The 24,688-nt window shown below is 47.6% G+C and overlaps 1 protein-coding gene across 1 annotated transcript in view; it reads right to left on the bottom strand.

The window, feature by feature from the left end:
- The window catches only part of PAPLN (papilin, proteoglycan-like sulfated glycoprotein), a 25,102-nt gene extending 1,233 nt beyond the window's left edge, over window positions 1-23,869 (bottom strand). Inside the window, exons 1-24 of the mRNA XM_009875061.1 lie at window positions 23,763-23,869; window positions 22,806-22,866; window positions 22,419-22,521; window positions 21,410-21,540; window positions 20,949-21,072; window positions 20,394-20,474; window positions 19,006-19,178; window positions 18,277-18,400; window positions 17,040-17,166; window positions 16,313-16,378; window positions 14,538-14,745; window positions 12,615-12,791; window positions 11,209-11,365; window positions 10,526-10,612; window positions 9,919-10,207; window positions 9,672-9,789; window positions 8,995-9,124; window positions 7,111-7,753; window positions 6,215-6,352; window positions 5,275-5,399; window positions 4,206-4,344; window positions 2,670-2,807; window positions 1,887-2,014; window positions 1,218-1,326 (exon numbers count right to left, since the gene is read on the bottom strand). Coding sequence (XP_009873363.1) covers window positions 1,218-1,326; window positions 1,887-2,014; window positions 2,670-2,807; window positions 4,206-4,344; window positions 5,275-5,399; window positions 6,215-6,352; window positions 7,111-7,753; window positions 8,995-9,124; window positions 9,672-9,789; window positions 9,919-10,207; window positions 10,526-10,612; window positions 11,209-11,365; window positions 12,615-12,791; window positions 14,538-14,745; window positions 16,313-16,378; window positions 17,040-17,166; window positions 18,277-18,400; window positions 19,006-19,178; window positions 20,394-20,474; window positions 20,949-21,072; window positions 21,410-21,540; window positions 22,419-22,521; window positions 22,806-22,866; window positions 23,763-23,869 — 3,683 coding nt within the window. The remainder of the gene's footprint in view (window positions 1-1,217; window positions 1,327-1,886; window positions 2,015-2,669; window positions 2,808-4,205; window positions 4,345-5,274; window positions 5,400-6,214; window positions 6,353-7,110; window positions 7,754-8,994; window positions 9,125-9,671; window positions 9,790-9,918; window positions 10,208-10,525; window positions 10,613-11,208; window positions 11,366-12,614; window positions 12,792-14,537; window positions 14,746-16,312; window positions 16,379-17,039; window positions 17,167-18,276; window positions 18,401-19,005; window positions 19,179-20,393; window positions 20,475-20,948; window positions 21,073-21,409; window positions 21,541-22,418; window positions 22,522-22,805; window positions 22,867-23,762) is intronic.
- Between the last annotated feature and the right edge of the window lie 819 nt (window positions 23,870-24,688).

The following is a 24,688-nucleotide window of genomic DNA, read 5'->3' as shown; positions in this document are numbered from 1 at the left end:
TGCAGCAGGAAGGAAGGAGAAATATTCTTCCATGACCTGGCTCTACAACTGGGTGTTAACACAAGCCTGAATGAGTCTGCATTCCTTAGATCACAGTCTGTGTGGGATGTAGCGAGCTGTGTGCCCTGTATAAAGACAGTGTCATTTCCACTGTTACACATTTTTGAGGTTTGAGAAACTAGGAGAAAATCCAGGGTGCCTTTCCCTCTCTCCAGGTTGTGGTCTGGCAGTGTTTGTTTGGCTGGCATTGATAGCAGCACATATCGCTTGAGGAACATATGGAGTAGTGAGCAATGCACCCTCTTTCCTCTCCCTTACAAGTTTGTTGAAAAAAAAGATATGTTTAAAATACCAGCAAGATTGTGTCTGTTCTGTTCTTCCTGGAATACTCTGCACCGAGCAGAAAAAACTGCCTGAATTGCGAATTACTGAGGAAATGAAATTTGGTTCTCTGAAAAGGACTTCATTCAGACTCTGAAACTTGCATCATTTTGTTAACTCAAATACCAAACTTTGTATGGAAGAAAAGCTCTCTTTGTGAGATGGCCCACTTCAGTCCCACTCCTTGGAGTAAAGGGATTTAAACAGCTACCAATCCATCTCTCTGATTCTTTGCAAGAAGGCTCCAAAATAGAACTGATTATTTTCAAACAGGAAAAACACCCCACTAGACACTTGCACAAACTCAGAGCTTCACTGTCAAACATCAAGAGAAGAGAGTACAGCTTTTCCTTTACTTTTATTAAAACACTTTAGTATTTCCTTTGCCCCCACTTGACAGTAGAGGAAGAAAATACGACAACAGGGAGCTGGGAGAAGAGTTGCTGTTATCGTAGGGGCTAAAATGTTTGCTAGGGTTAGGAAGAGGGACTTTTGTAAAGACCAGCTAAAGGTCTTCCTGATAACTCACTGTTTCTGCTGTTGTAATGTCACTAGCTCTCCAGCGTGGGGTCCTTTTGAATTCTGTGAAATCTTAGTTTACTGTCTGCTTTCTTCCTCATTTGGCTGGAACTTGGTGACTTCCATACACAGGGATCTTGCCCGGGATTTTTTTGGGTAACAGCCAAGTTGCTTAGGAAAGCGTAAGTGATGCTAGCTGGGGCTGAGAACCATGTGTATCTCCCTTGCCTGACAGGCATCCTGCATTATTATTTGAAGAGTAAGCGATAAGGCTTGGGAAGAGAAGGAAAGGGAAGTTCTATCTAATTTTTACTCACCTTGACCACCTTATATTCACATTGTTGCCAATGACGGTACAGTGAAGCTGAGCAGTCCCTCCCTCGGGTACCGTGATGCTTGGCAGAAGACCAGTGATCCTCAGCTCTCCTAGACCAGAAAGGAAAATCATCATTAGCAGGAAGACGATGCCACACTGCCCCTGGTAGCAGGAACATTCCCTCATGGGAAAAGTCCAGTGTATGCTACAACGAGCTATGAGACCCTGGGCCTTGAAGCAGCTATGGCGCTGTTGCTGTGGTGAATGTGGCTTTCCTAAGGGAAATCCAAGCAAGGGCAAGCAGCAGAAGCTTCAAAGAGCTTTTTCCTCCAGCTGGACACAAGCACATCACATGCACAGAACAGTCATCTCCTTAGATCTTCTTGCTCCTATAGGCATTCCACACCAGTGTCCCAGAAACAAGAGCCACTCTTACTGTGCTATTAGTCCCCCTCCCCAGCTGCCTGGAGCACCATGCAGATGCACATGCAGATACCACTGGGTAAGACAACTCATTCTTCCCTTGCCCTCAAGCTGTCTGTTTAACATCAGATGCGAAGCCAAGAGGTGTGGCCAGATGAGAAGTCCACACTGCCCAGCCCTCCCACTTGTGACCACCCACACGTGTGCGTGTACAGACATGCCAGGTATGTCCCCACCCATCCAGTACCTAGAGGTCGGAACAGGACCTGGCGCTGGTCCTGGTCACGTCCATTCGAGGCAATGCAGGTAAAGAGGCCGACGTCTTCAGAGCTGACCCGGCTGATCACCAGGGCCCCGTCTGACTGCTGCCTGTGTCTGGGGAACCAAACCAGAAAACCCCTCAAGCCTGGTCTTAGGTCAGGATGGGGCTCCAGCCACCAGAGCTGAAACTGAGCCTAGTGCACAACTTTGGAGCTAACACTGAGCAAAGGTTTAGCAGCAGCTCAGTTCAATCCGTAACACAATTGCAGGTCCTCAAAATCCCAGCACTAGCACTGCAGGCTCTGGAAAAGTTCACGGCTAGAGCAGGTTTCTGGAAGCAGAGGGTGAGGCAAGCTGCAGAAGAGCAGCACTGGTAGCTGTGGAAGTTCAGTGGAGGCACCCTGATCTCCCCCCCTGCTATGAACCTCTGCCCTGGCTCACAGACCAGCTGGCTTTTTGGCAAATCTGCTTGCCATGTTCTCTCTTTCTGCTAATCTTGTAGATGAACAAATTCCAGCTTTGGCTGACTTGTAGACCCCGTTTCTCACAGCAGGGTCCAACGTTCAGATGTCAGTCTGTGAGCAAGGCTAGAGCAGGCAGGCAGCAGGCCCTCACGGAGGAAGCTGGCCGGCCTAAAGCAGGATGGGCCCTGGCTCCATGGCCAGCAGCCCCACTCCTGTGGGGAGGCCACAGAGAAAGCAAGGCGAGGAGAAGGGTCTCCTCAACATCAACCTGCCTGTGGGTATGGCGGGGCAGCCTGGGAGCTCACCTGGGAGAGGAGAGGGGCTGTCCGTCTTTCTGCCACTCAGTGGTGAGAGCCGGTGATGCTTCCACTGTGCAGGGCAGCCTGACTCTCTCCCCGATGTTGGCCTCCACTACTGAGGGCTCACTCTTGTCCATTCTCAATCTGCAAAGCCCACAAGCACAGCAAAAGATGCAGAAACTTCCTCATTCAGCATTTGACCTTCAGCACGAGGCTTTTTTAATCACAAGTCTTCCTTGGCATCCAAAGAGAAAGGGCCGTCTCTGCATTCCTGTCAGAGCTCTGATACCTGCCCTTACCGACATCCACAACTCTCAGAAAAGAGCAGCCTCCAGCAAATCCTGCTCCACTTGCTGCCCTCCTGCCTGTCACCTTAACCCTTTAAGGGTTCTTTTAGCAACCCTCTGGATAACAACCTAGGAAGTGTTAACAACATGAGCACATGGGATATGGTACAAAGTCCTGAACAGGGCACCAAGCAAGCTTCCCCCAAGGTACTTATCTGGCACACAAAAACAAACAGGGTTTTGTTGCAGTTTTTTTTGGTGTGAAGAGCCCATTGCAACCACCTAACTGCACGCAGGGCCCAGGAGCTGGCTGTCAACTTCACGCAGCCGAGGTCAGGCTCTCACACCACCCATCTCCTCACTCTCCTCTCTTATAACTACAGCTAAACGCAGTTTGAGAAAGGAACTAAACCATGATGTTCCCAGAGTCAAATAAAACATCAGTTCCCCCACCCCCATTCTCTGACCTGAATTCTTGATCTCAAAGTACAAAACCAAAGAGCCTTAATTCAATGCTCTTAATTCAGTGAATCGCTTCTTTCTGCTTTTAGGCAGAAGCAGCTAAGGAGGTTACTGGGGAGTTCAGCAAATTGGCTGGGTTTTAGGCTATAAACTCAAAAGAAGGGAGGGATCAGATCATGGTCTCATTTAATCTGAACCCCCAACACGCTGCATTTAAGGCAAAAAAATTTTGAATGCTCTTATTTCTGTGGGGTCTAGAAGCACAGAAAAACACGAAAGAAGATAAAAAATATGCCAGTCGGTACACGAGGAGATAGTTTTGAGTCAAACTGGTTTGTTCACAAAATATTTGAAATCAATGGATGGGGACTAAAGTAGCAGGAGGGGTTTTTTTAATACACTGAAGCCTATTTTGAGCTAGTTAAGCAGTTCGTATCGGCTTTGTTTTTTTCCAGACCAGGTTTCTCCTCCTGCCTACACTAACTTGAACAGTTAAGGGTGCCCTGATATTTCTACTTTCATTTGAACCCAGCTCCTTTGCGGTCAGCCTCCTTGCGCATCTTTGCTCAGTATCTGCTTCTTTCAAGAGACCCTCAGGGAGGAGAGAAGACAGCTTGCGACTGGGATTTTCTCCTGTTCCTGTTGTCAGCAGTTCAGCACTGTTCGCTTCCCAACCGTGCCCCAGAACAGCTGACCCAGGACCTTTCCAATCTTCAGCTTTTCTACATGAAGAGATGCCATATGGTTCATCAGCTGGGCATGGTGGACAAACTGTTGCTGTACGTGAACTTACCTGTATGTGAACTGCTGATGCACGGAGGATCCGGCTGCCTGTGCAACGCTCCTGCCTCTGGATATCTCCCGATGCCGCTGGTTTTCCTTCTGAAGGACCTGACCTCTCTCACCCTCTGCCAGAACAGCACTCTGGTACTCTATTCAAAATAAAATGCCATATGTGAATAAAAGGGCGCTTCTTGCTGCGACCTCTTGCGTAGGGTTTCTGTGAGCTTGGGAGAGCTTGCTGAACCGGAGCCAAAGAGCCCTTCAGCCATCTGTTTTCTGGCTGACTAGTGCAGTAAAGCCTGCACTGTCTACTAATGAGAGTCACAGACCTGCAGGCAAGCAGTTTTAGGCTCCTTTCTCTCCCCTGTCAGTGAACATGTTGCAGCATCCCTTAGGCCACAGTGCCTTCTGCCCCATGTGCCATTCCTCTGATAAAGCACATTTTAGAGATCGAAGGCTAGAGGGTGCCTTGCTGACCTGACTTTTGGGATTAGCCTTTCATATTTTTTTTGGTTTTGTTTTGTAAAATAAGGCACACTTTTCAGAACAGGGCATTGTCTGTTGCCCAGCAGGACCTGTTTGAGCAAAACACAGAATACAAAAGCAGCAGCACAGACAGCTACGGCAGGACTGGTCACATTATAATGTGAGACGGAGGAAAATCCCCAGGAAACCCCTTTTCTGGAGTCTCCTTTCTGGGATCAGGAGGCAGCTGATGGCTCTCAGGGAACAAGACATGCTCACTGTGCTGGAAACGGAGCAGGTTATAGCAAAGCCACAACTCTGGTTATGGTGGTGGCACTGCAGGGGAGGGCTAAAGCAACACCAAAAAGAAGCCCTGCTGCCTCCACACTCCCTCCTGGCACCCCTAGAGCAGAGGAGACCAACTGCTTTTGACCAGCTCTTGGGACACCACTGCCACAGAGTAAGGGCAATGCTGCTAGCACAGAGCGGCAGCAAAGGAAGTTAGCTCCTGAGCTACTTCTTCGGCCTGAAGTGAAAGATAACGATATCGCTGCCCACTGCAGGGGGCTTGGACTAGACGACCTTCCAGCCCAACACATTCTATGATAAGTCACCTATGATCTGTAACCGAATCTGTCGGCTCTCGGTCCTCCCATCAGAAATGAGGCATGTGTAAGTCCCGGCATCCTCCGGCTTGACGTGGCTGATCACCAAGGAGCTGTCGGAGTGGTAGGTGTGCCTGCAACAGGAGCAAGGATGAACTGCCTCCGCCTGGCCCCGGGCCGCAACCGGCCAAGGCAGGGCAGCCCTTCGTGCTGCTGTTACATAAACCATCGTCACATTCTGCCCTCCCCAGCTTAGAAAAAACACAAAACTACAGCGGGGTAACAGGCAGGAGAAACCACTGCAGCAGAAGGGAGGTCAGGAATGGAGAGGAAACTGAGATGGGAAAACAGGTAGCTGCTTTCAGCAACCCTCTTCCCCCATGAGGAGATAAACTGCCTGTCCAGGCCAGAGCTTGAGCCCCAGAAGTCATCCACAAACAGAAAAGCATAACCAGGCTTTTCTTAACTGTGGTTTTTGTAACACAAAGTGACTGTCTGGCTCTAAACTGTTGCTGGAAACACACTTCCCAAGAAAAAAAGCCTTTAAAAGTAGGGAGTTTTAAAAAAATATTTCTTAGATGGGACTGCCAGAAACTTCCAGCCAGAGGAACTTTGAGTTAATTTGGCTAAAAGCTGCACCCTGGACTACTGACTTAGTGCTGCCCCAAGAGAGACAACATTTTCCTGCATCACTATCCATACGTCAGCTTCCACCGGTGCCTCAACAGTACTGCAGACTGCATCTGTTTCTGCTTGCACAGACCAGGGGGATAGTTGCTGCTCTTAGGTCAGTACATGGGTTTGTTTATTTATTAATCCCTTTATGTATTTATTTATTTATTAAAAAAAGATCGTTAACAGTAAGATTACAAAGAAATCGGGCAAGCGTGTTTGTCACTCTGCCCAGCCAGGAGCCTATCTGCTCTACAACAAAGGGAGCTGAGCTCACCTGTCAGAGGAGACCGGTCGGCCATCCTTCATCCACTCCACTCTGGAGAAGGGGGACATGGCTGTCTTGCAGACAAGCTGGATGTTTTGTCCCACAGCTGCTGTCACAAGAGAGGGCTTGGCTTCCTCTAGGATGGCCCTGAAAGAGAAAGTGATTTCACTGGCACCTCTGCTGCCCTCCTCTCTTCTGGGTCCTCTAATGTGACTCTGAATGAGTCACAGTCACAGGGCAAAGCAGGACCAGTGACCCGTTCAGCTCTGAGAGATGTGCAGAGCCCTCTCCTACGCGGCAAAGGCTGCTCTCAATAGGCTGAGTAACTCCAGAAAGAGAGAGAGAGAATCCCACAACTCCTCTCTTCTGAAGGAACTAGGTTCAGCTCAGCAAACAGACAAGATCCAGTGCAGACACATTTAGATTTGTCTCTAAGCGCTCCTGATTTTCAGGGCAACACTGTCTGGATTCTGACTCAAACTCTGCATCTTAAAAATCTTCCCTAGAGGAACCCACTGCTGCTCCATGTAGTGCTGAGATAGAGGCTCTAAATTTAGAGACAGCCAAATTACTGGTCAGAACAAGACAAAACACCTATGGATTCTCATTCACAATCTAAGAACACCTCCAGGTAAAGACCCCAGGACCCTGCAGTGTCTTCACACACCATACTGGCAGTGCTGTCAGAGAGCAGGGAGAGTACAAGGAACAAGATGTCAGATAACTCCAGGGCCTGAATAACTTGATTTACCAAAGGGCCACGTGTGTATCAGTCCATTGTGTGGTATTCCCAGTTAGCTGGTCCCAGCTGGGGAAAAACTTTCACTCCAGAGGAAGCAGCACTGATGCTTCACAATGAGCTGACAGAATGGGGAGGGGGAGAAATAAATTTAAAAAATCATTACCTGTGCAAAGCCCGCACTGGGAACGAGTCCGCAGATGTCTGCTGCCCAAATCCCTCTGCCATGGAAACCTCTGCTCCGAAAGCCTTATGCCACTGATTGCCTTCACGGGTTGGCACATGCTGGTCGCTGCTACCCTGCTTCTCTGAGGACTGAGGTCGCGCCAGTTCCCACAGGTGCAGCTGGCTCAGGCTGCTTTGCTGAGCATCCCAACGCTGGCTCTCCAGCACACCAGTCCTTGGCAAAGATGCCAGTGGCACTTCCCTTCTCCAGTTGTCCTGCCTTTGGCCTTCTTGCGTGGGGCGTGAAGCCCCATAGGCTCTTCCTTCTTGGCTGTGACTTGCAGGCTCTCTTGGGAGTGGCTGCTGCTGACCCTGAGCACTGCCTGTACGAGAGCGGGACTCAACGTACTGGTGTTGCAGGGCTCCTGTGCCAGAAGAGGGTTGGTTCTCCAGAGGACTGACCCCCCCAGAGCTGTGGCATACTCTCATGCACTCCTCCTCTGAGGCAAAGCTGTTTTTATTGCCGTGACAGCCGCCGTACCAAAACCGGTTGCACTTGCCAACCACAGTCACAAAGTACCAGCGAGTGGTCCAGTTCGTGCAGGGGCCATGGGCACTGGGCAGCAGGCATATCACAGGATATGCTACCAAAAAGAGTAGAACAGAGAGAGATGTGAGGGTCACGAAGCACAAAGTTCCAATGTGCTTCAAGCCACCTGCCTAGACCTTCTGGGCAGAGGGCAGGTGGGAAAGTAGGACACCTGAGTTCTGTACCCAGCTCTGCTTTGAAATTGTGCAGCTGCTCACATATTTCTTTCTGTCCCAGTTTTGCCACTGGTAGAAAGAGAACCAACCTCAGAGCCATTTCTGAATCTAGTTATCATACAGATTCTTTACAGCTTTACTCGGGTAATTGTGCAGCTGCAAGGCTGGCTCCAGGGCTTCCTCTCCTGCAAGGGGCATGTGGCTGCTGTTTCCATATTTCCAGCTCACAAAGCAAGTGGATTAGACCCAACTGTGAAGCCTCATGCATTACAGAACACTCCTCTACACCTTGATGTAAAGAGGAGGGCAACCCAATGCATTTACAAACCAAGTCCCGGGAGTCACGGGTATCGCAGCCACATGCTGAGAAACACCGGGTGCAGGGCTCTTACTGAGGGGTCTTTTGCCAAGCCTTGGTTGACCAGGGAGGATCCAGAGAGCGTTTCCCTTCTCCTCAAGGTAGTCCCCCAGGGCTGGCCACCAAGAAACCTTTGTGCTGCGGCAAAGTGGGCAAGGCAGTACAGCAGCAATGCGCCTGCAGAGGATACAGCTGAGAGCTAAAGGAGCAGAGATGCTTTGGCCCAGCAGCTTCAGGGCCCTTGTAGCGCAGCAGGCACTCTGTGGAACTTTGCTGGCTGAAGGCATCCTTGCAGCCCTGAGCAACATCTCCAGCCTTAGCTACAGCTCTTGTTGCACTCATCTTCATGGGCTGTCTGAAGGCTGAGCGTGGCTCTGTGTCCTCAGAGAGGTCTTGCATCTCCTAAACCCAGGTAACTAATTTGGAGCACTCCAGGCTGTGTCAGGGTGTCTTCTCAGCAGCCAGCAGCTCCCCCAGAAGTCCTACAGACTGACAAGATCATGCAAACACACTCTTGTCCAACTATCAGCAGAGGACAGCAAGAATTTCTACAGCAGCTGACAGAATTGAACTATCTGGCTGCTTTTCTACACTCCCTCCAAGCTTACTCTGCCCCAGTCACCAGCCAGAATTTCTTTTCAAAGAGAGAATTTACTACATGTTAGAGAGAGTAGATCCTCTACACAGGAACCTTCCACATGCTACTGGATTCTATAGGACTCTTTCTAGGTTTCTAAACCAAGCAGCCAAAGCATTACTTACGGTAGTTGGGCCTATCGAGACATCCTTCCCCTTGAGGACCTGAAGCTGAAGCGACATTGTCAAAACAGCAGCCGTACACGGAACCGCGACACTCGCTGGAGGGGTGCTGCTGGGACAAGGCTTGGCTTGCCTTAGAGACAGAAATTGAAAGCCAAAAATTATCACGTGTACATGCAAGGCACCGTGTCCAAGCTGTCAGCTGCAGGATGCCAGCTGTTAGAGGAACCTCTGTTTTGTTTGTTCGCCTCCTAAAGGTTTTCATGCCGGGAGGGGGTGGGGAACTTGGCTGTCAGTCACAGAGTCAGGGCTGAACTTCTCTGCAAGATGAACCTGCTCAGCCCAGCAGCAGGAAAGTTTTTTCATCTGGCCCCACCAAGCAACCCAAGCCATGAGAAAAATTACCTCCCTAACTATTTTGCCCTCAGTTAATCTGCAGAGTTGGCAAACAAGGGCAATTAATAATAATGGAAAGGGTTTTCCCATTTTTTCTCCTAAAAATTGGATGGCAGGTTTCTGACCAACAGAAATTTGATTACTCAGGATTATTCCATTACTTCTACACAGGATGGACTTCTACTTCTCAGACATTCCCAATCATCCACTCTGTTCCCTGCTTATAGAAAATCACACCTTCATAATAGATGGACTCCTAAAACCCAAAGATTGCTTGTACTTACTGTTGGAGTGGCCAAAGTGGGCTGATTTCTGATCACTTGAACATCACGGGGATATTGTGGGCATCCCATGTTGTTCGGACCCTGGGCAGCCGATACTCCATCAGGACAGCATCCATACCTACAGGCAGAAGGAACGAGGGCTGCAGCAATACCTGACCTGCCCAGCTCAACAGGCAATGGCTGTAAATTTGAATAAGCCCCCAGGAAACGCAATGCCTCCCTGCTCAGGCTACCTACTTCCAGCTACCTGTTTCGGTGACAGGTGCTGAACGGGCAGCCTCTCCCCAAAGGGCCTGAAGCCGGAGTTCGTCCATCTGGACAGCAGCCGTGTGGGCTCTGATGACAGTTCTGAGAGTCAGTCCCTGCAGTGGAGTCCTGAGAGACGCTGAGCTGATGGGAACCCGATGAGCGTGACTGGGATTCCCAACGAACAGGTAACAAGTTGATGCCACGGCCATTGGTGGGTGGGATGTGGTGATCCCCAGAGGTACTATGGATCACGGAGCTCCCAGGGTGCAGCCTTTCATCATCAGAATCTGGGGAGAGATGTCCGTAAAGAACGCAGGTAAGCATCAAAATCTGGTCAGTTTTCCTCACCTCTGTTCTTTTTTTACCTGCCCAAGGCTACAGGGCAGGCTTTCTACATCAGGGTTTCACTTGAATGTGTGTCTTCTGGCCCACCCTTCTGGATTTGGTTGTCCTGATGTTCTTTGCTCACTACCTGACCATTCTTTCTGCCATCTCACAAGAAACCACCTGTGACATTACTGTGGTCCCCTCACATCATCCCCCTACCAAACCCTACTTCAAGTCCACCATCATCAAAACCCCAGACTGACAAAACTCTCCCAAACCTGTGGCAGGGCTGTTTGGGTCGTAACGCGTCAGTGAGGACTGGCGAGTAACATCGTATCCCATAGTGTCCTGCATGCTGGGGACCTCTGCAAAGAGAGACATACACAAAATGAGTGCTATGTTCTAATAATTGCAAATGCATCCAGGAGTCAACAGGAGACTAAAGTGGATGAAAATGTTTCTCTTCTCCTGAAACAGCTGCAGAGCAGCAGGATTCGACTGGATCATCAGGACAGCAGCCTGCGATGGGCAGGCAGACAAAAGTCAGCATTTCAGCTCTGGCACGAAAACTAGACACAGACAGCAAGCAAAATCTTCTGAGCACCTGTGCCTCCTTTACAGCTGGTCCACAGAGAGCTGGCTCTAGATTTTGGCTACTGAGTCTGCCTAAGTTGCTGTCCTTCTCAACTGGGAGACCTGAGGTCAGTCTGCAGCACACACTGGGATGGAGCCATTGCAGAACACTGAATTCAAAGCCAATACAAGCCCGTTAGATACATTTCAAGCAGCACAGGTACTGGGACTCTGAAAATGCCATGGTTACGCACACAAAACGAATGCACAGAGGGGAGACAGGCAGGTAAGAAGCTGAGGACGTAAGCTGGTGCAGAGCTGGGAATTTCTATTCCTAAACAAAAGCATCTTAGGAAAAGCTAGGTAGGTGTGCAGCAACACCACTCACGCTGTGGCAGGTGGCAGGGCTGCACGTTGCAGCTACCCAGGGTGGTTGGTTTCTGTGGCTGGATGGCTTTGCATGTCTCCGGACTGTAGAATTTGGAGTCGCCGTCAGCACAGATGACCTGGCGTGTCCGGATGCCTGAATTGCAGCTCTTGGAACACTTGGGCACAGAAACAAGGCAAGTGAGCAGGCGGAAGGGGCAGAAACCCCACAGAGCAGAAGTGTGGGACAGCTGCAGGCTGAGCACAGCTTCCTCCACCAAGTCAAAGCAAACAACACTTCAGCTGGATTCACCTGAACAATCAGAAAACCATACTTTAAACCATTTTAGCTAATGTTGCACCCAGCCCTGAAGCCTTAGGCTCTGAGCTGTGTAACATCCAGATGGGCTACTGTTACCCACAGTGGTGTGGCAGGGAGCTGGGATGAATTGGGTCAGCCTGGCCTGAATACTACAATACTACAATACTACAGGGATCCACCAGCTGTGAAAGGGGTATTTTGAACTACACATTCAAGAACAGCTTGCAACGGGAAAGCAAACTGGTGGCTTTCTTGTAAGCAGCTAAGTGAAGTTCCTCCCACTGGAAGACGACGAGCAATGACCCATCTGTGGAATTCACCTGCTCATGGCAAGCTCTACAAAAATTGGGAGGGTAAATCTCTCACTTAGATGCAGATTGAAGCTCTTCGGATATCAGAAAGCCAGAGGACAGGAAAGATCAGATTAAGGTACAAGTCTTCTTTAGCTGTTACTAAAACTTGGCCTACACCTCATGAAGAACCAGATGTAGCATGTTTTAACTCAGAACATGTTACACGTTCTGGGCCGGTTAGCATAAAAAGGAAAAAGTGTGTTTGGAAGTCACCTGATGCATTGGATCTACCTTGATCTCCTCCCCCCAGCACTTTTCCCAGGTTGAACAGAGTCTGGCTCCCTTCACAAAGACAAGACTAATCCAGCTGAGGCACAGTTTATCTGAACAATTAGAGAAACGTACTTTAAACCATACCACCAAACGCAATGACCGGTCCCAAAGCCTGAAGCTCTAAGCCATACCCAGCCAGAGAGCTGTTCTGCTATTCAGAGCGATGGAGCAAAGAATTGGGAATAAGCAGTGAGAGTGGATTGTTTCAGCTTATTGGCTGCATTTTGCCACTGTCACTGAAACTATAATCCCCCCTCAGAAGGATTTATTTTTGTAGCAGCTGCATACAAAGCAGGCAGCAGATTAACTGGAGCATTACTAGTGCCAGTTAGAACACAACGGCGAGCCAAGGGACTGGTAAATGAAGCAGTACGTGCTCCCAGCCTCAGCCAACATGCAGACTGCATGGATCAAAGCTTGGTCACGAGGAGCATGGTGATATAATCAGTTACTTCCGAAACACAAAAGTGTGATGCTCACCAAGCCCCAGTCTCCAATGTGCCAGCCAATTTCCTGGATGCAGTTCTCCTTGAGGCAGGGCTGGGTGGCCGATGGCTTTGGCTCCATCAGGCAAGCAAAGTCCTGAGCTGGAGAGCCCTGTTGTGTTCTGCAGATGACTGTCCGGGTCCGGACCCCTTCCCCACAGCTGGCTGAGCACTGCAAAAAGGGGCCCAACAATCACAAAGCAGCATGTGGTTTCCACTTTCATTTCCAGGCCATGCTCCCTAACATTAGGGCAGAGCACCATCGCCTAAAACCAACCAACCCTCGTTAAAATCATTTTCTGGGAAGGGAGTTAGCAGAGTAGTTATGTGTGCTGTAGAAAAGACAATAAGGCATGGTGGATAGAGTCTGGGAGATCTAGAGCTCAAAGGATGATTTTTTGGCCTAGTCCTATCATTCCTCTTGATCTCCACCAAAGAAGACATGGAGAATGATTTCCGAAAAGTATCAGTAATGCAGAATACACTGAGAATAATAATTGGCAGGAAATACCTGGAACCTCATGTTATTTACCGATTAAAATCAGCTCAAGGTAAAAAATCCAAGGGAAGATAAAAAGTTTAGGTTCTTCTATTGCTCATGCCTTCTGCTCGAAGGCCTTGTGCTCCATTTTTAGAGTGTGGAGCTGTGACACAACTTCTATACTAATAACTGGTTTGTGACATTTTCAATGCCCACTTAAACTCACAGTGGTGTTTCCTGAAATACAGCCTACTACTCCATGAAGTACCAAAGTCTTTTATGGAAAGCATTAACTTGGGGACAGTCTGAATGACTTTAGATGAGCTTCCCAGCTGAGTTTCAGCCATTCTTTTACTAGAGTGACCTTTTTTTCTGTGAAAGTTTACAAAAAACACAGTTGCTTCTGAGAACCCCACAATGAGTCACTTAGGGATCAGTTTGTAAGAACACGATACCTGGTGCCCACCCCAAACAATGCTCTTACTCTGCAACCCCGAATTCATCTCAATATTCACACCTCTTATTTCACAAAAGGAAAAAAAAATAATTAAAAAGGCTTTATAGTCTAGGTTGTCATATGTCAAAGTTACATTTTGTGCTGCTACCACTCAAAGAACCACCATAAGAGCACAAGCCAAATGCTGCAAGCATGCATGTTTTGAAAGAGGAAAATTCACTTGTGCTTTAGGGACTGAGAGACACTATTTTTACTCTCTAAGCCCCTGGCACATAGGACGCTCTGTAAGTGCCTGGCTGGCAGCACTAAGCACATACAGTTCGAACATTTTCCTCTCCTAGAGATACAAACACATTCAGACATCGAAACCACACCAAGCAGCTGTGCTGGGAGAAGCCCTGCACTGACACAGTAAAGGGCAGGTCACGGTGTTTCACCAGTACCTTGCTCACCCACGGCTGTGGTTGTAGCACTGCTGCCCAGGGCCACTAATGCTGGGGCAGCAGCATGCATGGAAATAAACAGCAGGAGCCATGAGCTCCCGTTTTACAGAGGAGGGAGTATTACTGCACACCATTAGCTCACGGAGAGCTGCTCTTATGCCCACCCTCTGTCTGCACCAGGCCTGACTCAGAAACTCAGCCAGAGCCAGGTCTGATGGATCTGATAAAAATACAGGAGTGGGAAAGGACTGGCAGACCACAGAAGGGAGATAACACAACGAGAGGAGCAGAGATGCAGGAGGATGCACAGTTTTGAGGAATGTGGACGTGTTTATAGGAGGGCACAGCAGCCAGCTAGCTGGAGAACTTGTCTGGAGGACTACAGGGACCTACACCTCTGCAGGCAACCTCTGCAGGAAGACACACCTTTCACAGTCTCAGAAAAGGAGCCTGGCTCTTCACCCCTAAACCTCTGGCAGATCCTCCTTCAGGCAGGTGCCAAAAAGCAGTTACCTACCCACCCTGCCCCAAACTTACCTCGGACCAGGGCCCCGTGCTCCAGGTCGCGCACTGCCTCAAGTTGCAGGGCTGGCTGCTGCGAGGCTGCTGCGCGAAGGCCATGCACTCGGCGTTATCCACCACCCCTTGGGAGCTCTGGCCGTCGAACGCCACGCAGTAAACGGAGCGAGTCTGGGTGCCCCCACCACAGGTAGCTGAGCAGGATCCCCACTCCCCCGTTTTCCACCTACAGGTCACAGAATCGAGGAAATAAAGTCAAGCCCAGCAAAACCACCCAGAGGCACAGGGGTGGGTCAGCACCACGTCCCTGTTGTGATCAGGCAGGGAAAATGTCCCTTTGCAGAAGAGGGTCAGAGGAGAGTTCCTGTTTCACCAAGCACTGCCCAGCTTAATTGGAAATGTAGAGCAGGAGCCCCACTTCAGAGATAAATCCCCAATTACAAAACACTCATGTCTCTGGAAGTGCAGAGCTCTCCCAGAGGAAGAAGATATCTCTCCATGGCTTTTGGTCTACTGATGTCTGCAAAAATGCCATACCTGGAATAGCATCAAAGAAAAACAAATAAAAAACAAGGAAAAGAATCCAGATCAGCTAAAAGACACGTGATCCACACCAGCCTAACCACCCATTACATTCCAGTCATTATCAGAAACAGTAAAACCAAGCAAAGCTCTCACTGCCTGCAAACGATGCCAGACACTCCTAGGAGTGCCTGTGAATTTTTTGCTGACAGACAGTAAAAAGCTGGTTTATTCCTCCCATCGGCCAAATTCTATAACAGCAGCACACACAAAAAAACCTCAAGAACTTGGATGGATGGTTGGATGGGGCTTTGAGCAACTTGGTCTCTAGTGGGAGCTGTCCCTGCCCACGGCAGTGGGGTTGGAACTGTATGGTCTTTAAGCTCCCTTCCAATCTGAACCATTCTATAATTCTATGATAAAGATGTTTCAGAAACTCCAGTGGGGATAACCCTCATGCCCTCAACCACATTCTGTCTCCTGTAAAGCAAATACATGGTTTTAGAAAGGCTGTATCAACCAGATGGACTCACCTACAGCTTCCTTCAGTTGTGAGTCACTTATTTGATTTCCTTTGTAAGACAAGGTCAACCATAAGGCTGGGACCCTCATCACAGGACAAAGAATTGCCTTTCCTAAGCTATCAGCAGCTTGCTGGAGAACAACTGGTTTGCTTTTGATCTCTTTCACTTCTTACACCTCAGTGTACATTGTAATTATTGTATCTGTCACATCACTGTACTCATCACAGTTTATAGGCACTTTTCTGCCTGCTGTAGGGCCCATGCCAAAGAAAGAAGAGCTTTTAAGAAACTCTGAGGCTTTTGCTATGGCACACAAGCATTCTCGCCCACATTTCAGACACCCATTCCATCATGTTTTCTTTTCCTTTCTATTCTTTTATTTACCATTATAAATAAAAAAAAATTCCTCCAGAACATCCTTTCACTTTTTTGCCCCGATTCCAGGGGAAGCAGACAAACAAAACCCAGTTGTCAGGACAAGGAGCCAAAAGCTATGAAGAAACCATCCCATTTCTCAGTCCCATAAGAATCAAGGTACCAGCAGCACACGCAATCACCAAAGCAAAGCTGCCAGCCAGCATCCTCCACCATCGTTTTCATCAGCAAGAACTAAAAGCAAAGCACTACCCACTTCTACCACCAGTGCCAAAGAGGCAAGCCCCCTCAGAGTTCAGTGGCCAAGTAAGTGGAGAGCAGAAGAGAGCAGCCGCCTTCCTGTGCTTTCTGTAACCTCCCTCTCATTGGTACCTCTTTATCTGAGAGCTCCGTGCTCCACCATGACTCCAGGCTTGTGGCAGATAGATGTAAGAAGTCCTTTATATACAGAACAAAGGATTTAAAGAACTTAAAATAAGTAGCTACAGGCTACTGTGTATTGAGAAGAGCTCCCAGCTTTCTGAGTGCCCTCTTACCCACAGCTGCACCCATCAGATACACAGTTAAGGCTCTGGAAACCCACTAAGAGTCAACTGAAGCCAACTGTAAGGCTATGCCAGCAAGGGCCAAACTGGAAGTGGCTGGGTAAAGGGGTTTGAAATACTGGAGAATTAAAAGATTCCATGATTTATCCCTCTCGAAGAGCAAGGACACTGGGAATGCAGAAATGACATAAAATGACACCAGGTCCAATCTCTGTTTTTACAGGCTACAGCTGAAGAGAACAAAAACCAGAGAAACTTTCGTACTTCCTGTGTGGACTAGAAGACTGTCTTCCACAATCATACTCTGGAAAGCAAATTTAATTAGTCTACAAAATGAACAGAGGATGTATTAAGCCCTTTCCTTGTGCACACAGAAATACTCATCACAGTGTTATCATCACCATCATTTGTCTTGGGCTTTCTCTAAGAAGTGAAATGCTTCCTTGGAGAGAACCATGCTGGATGGCAGGAGAACTGAGAGGGTCGTTCTTTTTCTTGGTTCCAAAAGCAACTCAGGAAGAAGTGAGACTCCAGAAGAAGAAAGGAAATCTTACCGTTTTGTCTGGGGACAAATCTGATGGCCACATGTCCGGTTATTGTCTGGTTGCGGTTTATTCCTGCACATATAGTCTGGATAAATTTCATTATCTATAGTACAAAACACCAAGCGGGACTGGAAACCTAAAGAAGAAGCAGGAGAGTCTTTTGATCAACACAAGCCACCCAGGACTAGGTTTGCAATGCACAGGTGTTGGCAAGACAAGTTTCTAAAGCAGCACGGAACCCACACCGGTGCCAGCCAACCTGGAAGAGAGTCAGGTGCAGTTCTCGATCTGTCACTGTACAAATGATGCCTCCCCACAGTACAGGAGTCAACTGGAAGGGCAAGAGAGAATAGTTCCGTGTAGCTGAGGGGCAGTTTCCTATTATATGATGGATTGAGACATGCAAAGGAAGAGTGCTATCCATATACTGTTCATTAAGGAACGCTGTGTGGCATGTGCAGTGTACAGCAGCAGAGCTGGGGCCTCCTGTCAAACTCAGGTCAGTCTTGTGAAGATTGAATATGGGACAAAAATTCACAACTCTTCATGCTTCCTACAGGATAAGAGTGCCCAGGCAAAGACAGTACCTACATCCACAACATGGTAAAAGCCTTCAAATCAGCTATCAGCACAGAAGACCAGAAGAGGCTGATAGGAACTCTACATACTCATTTTCAGAAGGGTTTTTTAGTTTTATTTGAGGTTGTTCTTTTGTCCTTTTTTTTAGCTTAAATTCCATAACTTTGCTTATGGAAGAATCTGTAAACTGACCATGACATGATACCGCAGGAAATCTGACAGTCCCCCTTGAGAGAAAGAATCCTCCCAGGCTACAGTAGAGGGGAACAACGTGATTCAGTTATGCAGGCCACGTCAGTTTGGAAAGGACCTCTCAAGTGGTTGAAAAGGCCTAAAAATGACATAAAGAACTGAAACAAAACAACGCAAAACAGGATCAAGACTATATACGAAGATTCTTACCAGATCCTAGTAACAAGTCTGAGGACCAGGGCATGGAAAATATGAAAGGACAAAGCACGTGGCACAGTCCTGTTGTGACTCCATGTGTGATCCTCCCTTGACAAAACTTTAGCTGTCCCCTGAAGATACTTGTGTTGTCTCCCAGGAGGAGACAGCTGGGAAGCAGCTGCAGAGAGCAGCACACAGGCACACTGTCTTCAGACACGGATATAAAGTGGATGTAAATCCCACACCAGTTGCCAGCGACCAGGTCCTATCCCCTCACCTCCTCCGCATTCGGAGCTGCACTCACTCCAGGATCCATAGCTCCAGCTGTAACCTGAAGTCTGTCCTTGCACGGGCAAGTAGTACTCATACTGCACCCCTGGGTTTGGCTCCTGGCTGATGAGCTGCGAAAGAACAAGACAAAGCCAGGGAAGTAGCAGGAGCAGCACTTTTCATCTTCACAGCATTTCCCCACCACGTCTGAGGGTTTGAGCTGATTTGCATCCCTCCTCCTGTTCAAGGAGCACTTTGTCTCTATGCTGTATTTTGACCTTGCCTTCTATGATGCCCCAGAGAGCATTATTTTTCAGAGAAGGGTGCACTCATCCCTCTCAGCATCAAAGATCCAGCTGCTCCTGTAACAGTGAGTACCCTTTCCTGACCTACAGCACCCTACAACAAATTGCCCTAGAGCCTGTCCCTGCTCCAACAACCATTTAGTGCTGACTCTCCCCTCCCTTAAAGTCAGAGCTCAAGGGAACAGGCAGGAAGCCTTGCCCTGCTCCTTTCTGGGCAACAGAATCAGAGCAGAAAATAGTGCTATTTCTACAAGAAGACCACCTCGATCTAACATGGGGGCCTAAAGCCTCATAAGATTCTTGTGGGCCGCATCACTTCTCCAGTCTCTCCCACATGGTCCCGACCGACACAGTCCTGCTGCACCAAGCAGAGGCTGAAGTGCAGAGCAAGAGAGGAAGAGTATCAGCAGGGAGGAGGCATGGCTGCTTACCTCAATGACGAGTGGTTCTGTGGTGGGACCGCGGGCACGGAGGAGCTCTGGGGCCAGATCACCCTCCGAGCCGCGGTCGTAGTGCATGACTGTGCTCGCTACCTGCAGCGCTCGGCTGAAGTCGATTGTCCAGTGCCCATTCAGATAATACTCCCCTCTCACATTCTTGACAGCTGGACAAACCCACATGCCAGAGAAGAAAAGTCAGTAAATTAATACACCTATAACCTGACACTTGTCTCCAGATATCACAAGACGGACCCTGCTCTAGACTTTCAGGGTACTGACAATCTACAGAGCCCTCAGCTCCACCATTTGAACCCCAGCTCCTTCACATCGGTACTGTAACCCTTCAACGGTGGTGACCACCCAACATGGCAGCATCTACCAACATAGCAAAAATTCACACGTGGAAAGAGGACCATAAGAACTCCACATGGGATGCTCCTGTTTCCACTCAACACCGAGTCACAGGGGTGGCAAATCAAAGCAACTGTCATCCTCCAACACTGCTGCACCCCTGCCCTGCAAGGCTCTCTTGCCAGAAGCTGCTCTGCATTCAGACAGTGGTTCCTGCCAGCATTGCTGCAGACTAAGCACGTTTGCTGCACAGCCAAATGCCTCCGGTGTATTCCAGCCCTGTCTCTGCATCCCCCACTGAGGCACAGTCTATGTCAGCCTTTGTCCCGTCCGACGTTAAGATGTTGGGTTCACATCCCACTGCTTCTACACCACTAGCCTGTTGATCAGAGACTCTGTTAAAAAAACTAAAGATTTTGGTGCTGCATCCATTTTTCTACAAAGGGAAATACCACCAAACTGATTTGTCTGAAGCATTGAGTGATTGGCAGAGCCAGAAAGCAAAAGAGCATTTGCTTTCTCACCAGGAATTTGCTCAGCCCTGCTCAGAAAGCTAGGTGAGGACATTTCTCCCTCCTTTTTGCCCTCTGCAGCTTGACTAGAGTTTGAGGTTGTACAGATATCTACGGGGAAAAAAAGCCCATTGCAAACTTTTGTATGGCAGAAGCAGTTAGGGTTCAGATTCACCAAGCAAAAAGCAGAACTCATAGCCAATTTTGCTCTATCAAGTAGACTTCTTGTAAGTTCCAGGCAGGAAACCTGAGTGTGCTTTAAGAGGTTTTTTTTTTCCATTCAACAGCAAGATCATCAGAGGAGAGAAAATGAGGTAAAAGTGAAGCCCAGAGATGAACATCACTAACACTTCAAGGATAATCAGTATTCAGATCCTGATTTTCAAAGTTTTTCCCTCTGCCACACCAAGCCCTCAAGGTAAACATCCCAAAGCTCAGTACACCTGAAAACCAAATTTTAACACAATGTCTGGAATCCAAATAGACTGAAACACAGGTTACGACCATCAGTCTTACCCAGGAAGTTCCTGCTGGGCATAACCTCCTTAATTTGGATGCTTGTGGCTCCCATAGGGATGATGAAGATTTGATTGTAACCTGGGAAAAAAAAAAATAAAAAAAAAAAAGGCAAGGGTGATTATTAAGTATCATTCTGTGGATGCCACACAGTCAGTGTGCTGTGCCAAAGATGCTCATGGTTTAATTGGCAATGAGCTTTATGACAGTGGCTTGAAGCATTTCAGCTGTCACTATATCTGCATTCAGAATAGCTTCACTCTATCCTATCCACAGGTCAGTCCAGAAAAGCAAGCACAGGGGCAGATTTTTTAAATCTTTGGAATTTCGTCAAGCATCATATTGGAACTCAGCACAGAGAGACTGGACCACAAGCATAGTTGTTATCTTGAATTTTTTTAAAATTGGCCAAATGCAGCAGATGTTACCCCATTTCTCACCTTGCCTGCCTACAAGGATCATGCAAGCAGATGCCCCCACCAGCCCTTGTAGCAGCCTGACTTGAGGTTTAACTCTTTCCTCCTCACCTGCCCAAACTACCTAGGTCAGCTGTACCTTTGGGGAGGCTGGGCATGTCAAAAGTGCCCTGCACAGCATAGCAGGTGCTGCCATCTCCTCCACACTGCAGGCACTTGTCCTCCTTCTTGGCAGATTCCAGCATGTTATCACAGCCAACAGCCTGTCAGAGCACAGGAGCACTGATATGAATAAATCATAATGACAAAGGAAAGAAAGAAAGAAAAAAAATGGCCAAATGCAGGACTGATCTAATGAAAAAGCCTGAACCTAGGGAGTCTGGAAGGTCAGGAGCGAGTAGGGAAGGAGTTGTCAGAGAAAGAGTTAGTATCTTCTATTTCACATTCAGGGACAGATAGACAAATGCTGTCCACATATTCCTCAGCACCTTGGAAACTGATTCTCCTTTTCTGACGCTGTTATAACAGGCCACAAAGAACAAAAGTAGGGATAGCCTGACAGACTCAATGGTAAATGAAGGAAGCAACAAGAGGACTAACCTGGCAAACTCCTTCTACACAGATGTCCCGCTTGCCAGGTTCACAGGTAGTACCATCTACCACTGCTTCCTTGTGCCTGTAGTAGAAGTTTTCTCCCTTGGGAATACAGTTTAACTCACATTTATTGGGTGCTGGTAGGAGAGAAAAAACCCCAAACGTTATATAGTATGGCTAATAACTTGATAATGCATCAGAAGCTTGGTTTTAGAGCACAGAAGCAGAAACAGAAGTGGCAGATATTGAACAAATTTCTGGGTCACAACTGCTGGGGGCTGGAAAAATACCCTATTAAAGCCTCACTGTACACAACCATTTCCTCGGGCACCTTGGATGGCCACTGGTGGAGGGGGAAACATTGGGCCAGGTTTGTTATTTCTTACTAGGACTGCTCTTATGCTCCCGTGGAATACAAGGTTGCCTAGAATGAGAAAAAGTGTTGGTGCAGAACACAAGGGAGCTGTTACCGTAACAGCCAACAAATAAAACTTTAAATCCCTTGTAATTTGTTAAACTGTGAATGATAACATATCAAAGCTCAGGGCAAGGACCTCTGTTTCCTATACTTGCCTTCTGAGCTGGTTCCTCAGGAAAGCATGGACAAATTGAAAGAGATGTCATATTTTCTGAAGCACTCATTAATTATATATATTACTTTCTCCCGTGCCCTGCTAATTGAAAAATACAACAGAGCATCTGCTTCCCTAATATTTTAGGACTTCACTGCAACTGGTTCCAGCTTTCTTGGGCAACGTATCTGAAAGAGTGGCTGTTACGAGATACAACTATATATTGCTGCAATGGGAGATGTCTCTTGGCCCATGCCCCCAGTGTCTCTGAGAAAGCAATGCTTTGCTGCTGGCAAAAAGTTTTTCCATCCCCCTGCTGCCCTCCCATGCCAACTAAAGAATTACCCTATGAGGACACTACAGTCAAAAAAACCATTACAGTCACTTCAAAATATACTGTTGATAGTTAAGGATGAAGCATAATCCTACATGTTTATCATTACCTCCATAATATGGAAGCCACTTGTATTTCTTTCCTTGGAATTCTGTCCCATCGAACTCTGCACATTGCTCTGCCCGGAAATCCCGAGAGCCTTCTGGGCAGCTCTGTTTGAAGAAGAAAATGTCTGCATTGGGTCACTATAAAAAGGAGGAAAGCTAAGTGTGCAACATAAAATTGTTTTTTATTTATTATCGCTCTGATACAAAATCAGGGGCATAATCAATATGCTTTTGAAGGGGTACTGTCGATAAACTGCATTCACTAAGGATGCCAGAAAAACAGAAACTAATAATGACATATTACTTCTGAACAAGAACAATGTTCATCTGGGGAAAAGGAGCAACAGGTGAGCAAAAACAAAAAACAGAGCACCAAGAGAGCACTGTACCTGAACGTTGCATGACCGATAGCTTCGAGCTGGGCCAACACAACTGGAAGCACCTTCTGTCCTGAAAGATAGAAAAACAGCATGAAGCTCTCTGAAGAATGCACATGGAAAAAAATACCATCTCATGGCAGACATGAGATGCTCCTCGAGACATGACCTTCACCTCGAGCACATCACCCTCACACACTTTTCTGAAACAGCCAAATCAGTGAAATAACTAAAACGCACTTTTTTCCCACTACAAGGAGCTGGCATCTCCTAGTGCTGTTTTCTGCTACAGCTCGTGTTCTGGCATGAATCAGATGCACACCACGAATGATTGCAGCACGGCTCTTCAGGGTCACGTTTCAACTAAATGATGGAAGCAGAGTTTTCAGTCCTTTGTCCACCAGCACACAGTCGAGGTGTTTATACTGGAGCCATGTCATGCGCAGCAGGAGGGTAGTGGCCCGTTCTGAACAGATAGGCACATCATCTATCATGCTGCTTACATGCACGCTATGCCCATTAGTAGGAATAGCTAAACGTGCCTACGGATAGTGTGCAACACCTTCATTCCAGCCAAATGACTCCAGCTGAGAATTACAGATAACGGTTATAGAAGAAACTGATCTGAAAAGCAAACTCATGTCTACTATCTCAGCATATTCTAAATGGAGACGCAGGCCTCCAGGGATTCTGGCAGGTGTGTACCATAACAGGCAGCCTTCAAAAGAGACCTTTCTTAATTCTGGGTGGGAAGAAGCAGTGCTTCATAACTTTGGATTCTTTTATTAAAGAAAACCTCTCACTTCTCTAAAATATGAAGAGGTTGATTCTTTTTCAGGATATTATTGACAGTCTAACTTTTTTTCCTCTTTTTTTTTTTTCCCCCCTCTCTCTCCTTTTGTCTGTTTTTATGTGCAGGAGCTCGGAGTAACACAGAAACACTTAAAGAAGAAGGAGGTTAGCCCTCACCTTTGGGAATAGCAGTGCCGTTGCCGAAAGCTGACTCCGCCGCCACAGCTCCGACTGCACTTGCCCCATTCACCCCAGCTCCCCCAGACATCAATCTGCCGTTTCATCCGGCGGCCCTGCAAGATCAAAAGAAAAAACCCCACAGATATATCAGACAGACTTGGCAACACAGGAAAAAGCCAACAAAAATGAAGCAGAGTTCCTATGTGTCCTCTTGCAAAAGAGATTCTCTTGCTGGGATGTATTCCTACTATGAGAAGTGACATAGAATAATACATCAGAAACGTCAAGCCTTGAATATCCTGCAACCAAACAGCACATCCAGCTTTATAATCTCCCTTAAACTGTTACTCTTTGTCTATTCATAGAATCTCAGCGCTTTTGAATAACCATCTGAAAGAGGATAACATCTCCCTCTCAGCAAGGCAGCAAAGGCAAATCATTACTTCAGGGACTATGAGCACTGTCACTCCACACCAGATCAATAGAGCCATTTAATCCCAAATCCTTGGCTCCAAGCCAGATACTTAAGAAAAAATAAAGGAAGCAGTAAGGAAACCCCCAGAACATACTTTTTACTGCAACAAAATTCTGTGCATGGACCTTTTTCCTCCCTTACCCAGCTGTGCCCAACGATGAGGTCAAGGTCTGTGCCATCATTAGCTACAGCCTTAACTCATTTTGTGGTAAGAAAGCTGAATGGATACTGACATTAAGAGAAATAAGCATGATAATATAGACAGGAAGTTACAAGTGCAGTGGAACTAACCAAGTCTTAGAAGTACATGAAATATATTTTCAGGAAAAAAGGGCCTACTGCATCTGATGAGATCCACATAGAGCAGGACATGGGGGTTGAGCGGGAAGAATAGCAACATCCGGAGAAAAAAAGAATAATTGCAAATGCAACAGAATTAATTCTGCTT

This window comes from Apaloderma vittatum, unplaced genomic scaffold, assembly GCF_000703405.1.
Source record: "Apaloderma vittatum isolate BGI_N311 unplaced genomic scaffold, ASM70340v1 scaffold5178, whole genome shotgun sequence".
Lineage (NCBI taxonomy): Eukaryota > Metazoa > Chordata > Aves > Trogoniformes > Trogonidae > Apaloderma > Apaloderma vittatum.
This window is presented reverse-complemented; position numbering and strand designations above follow the sequence as displayed.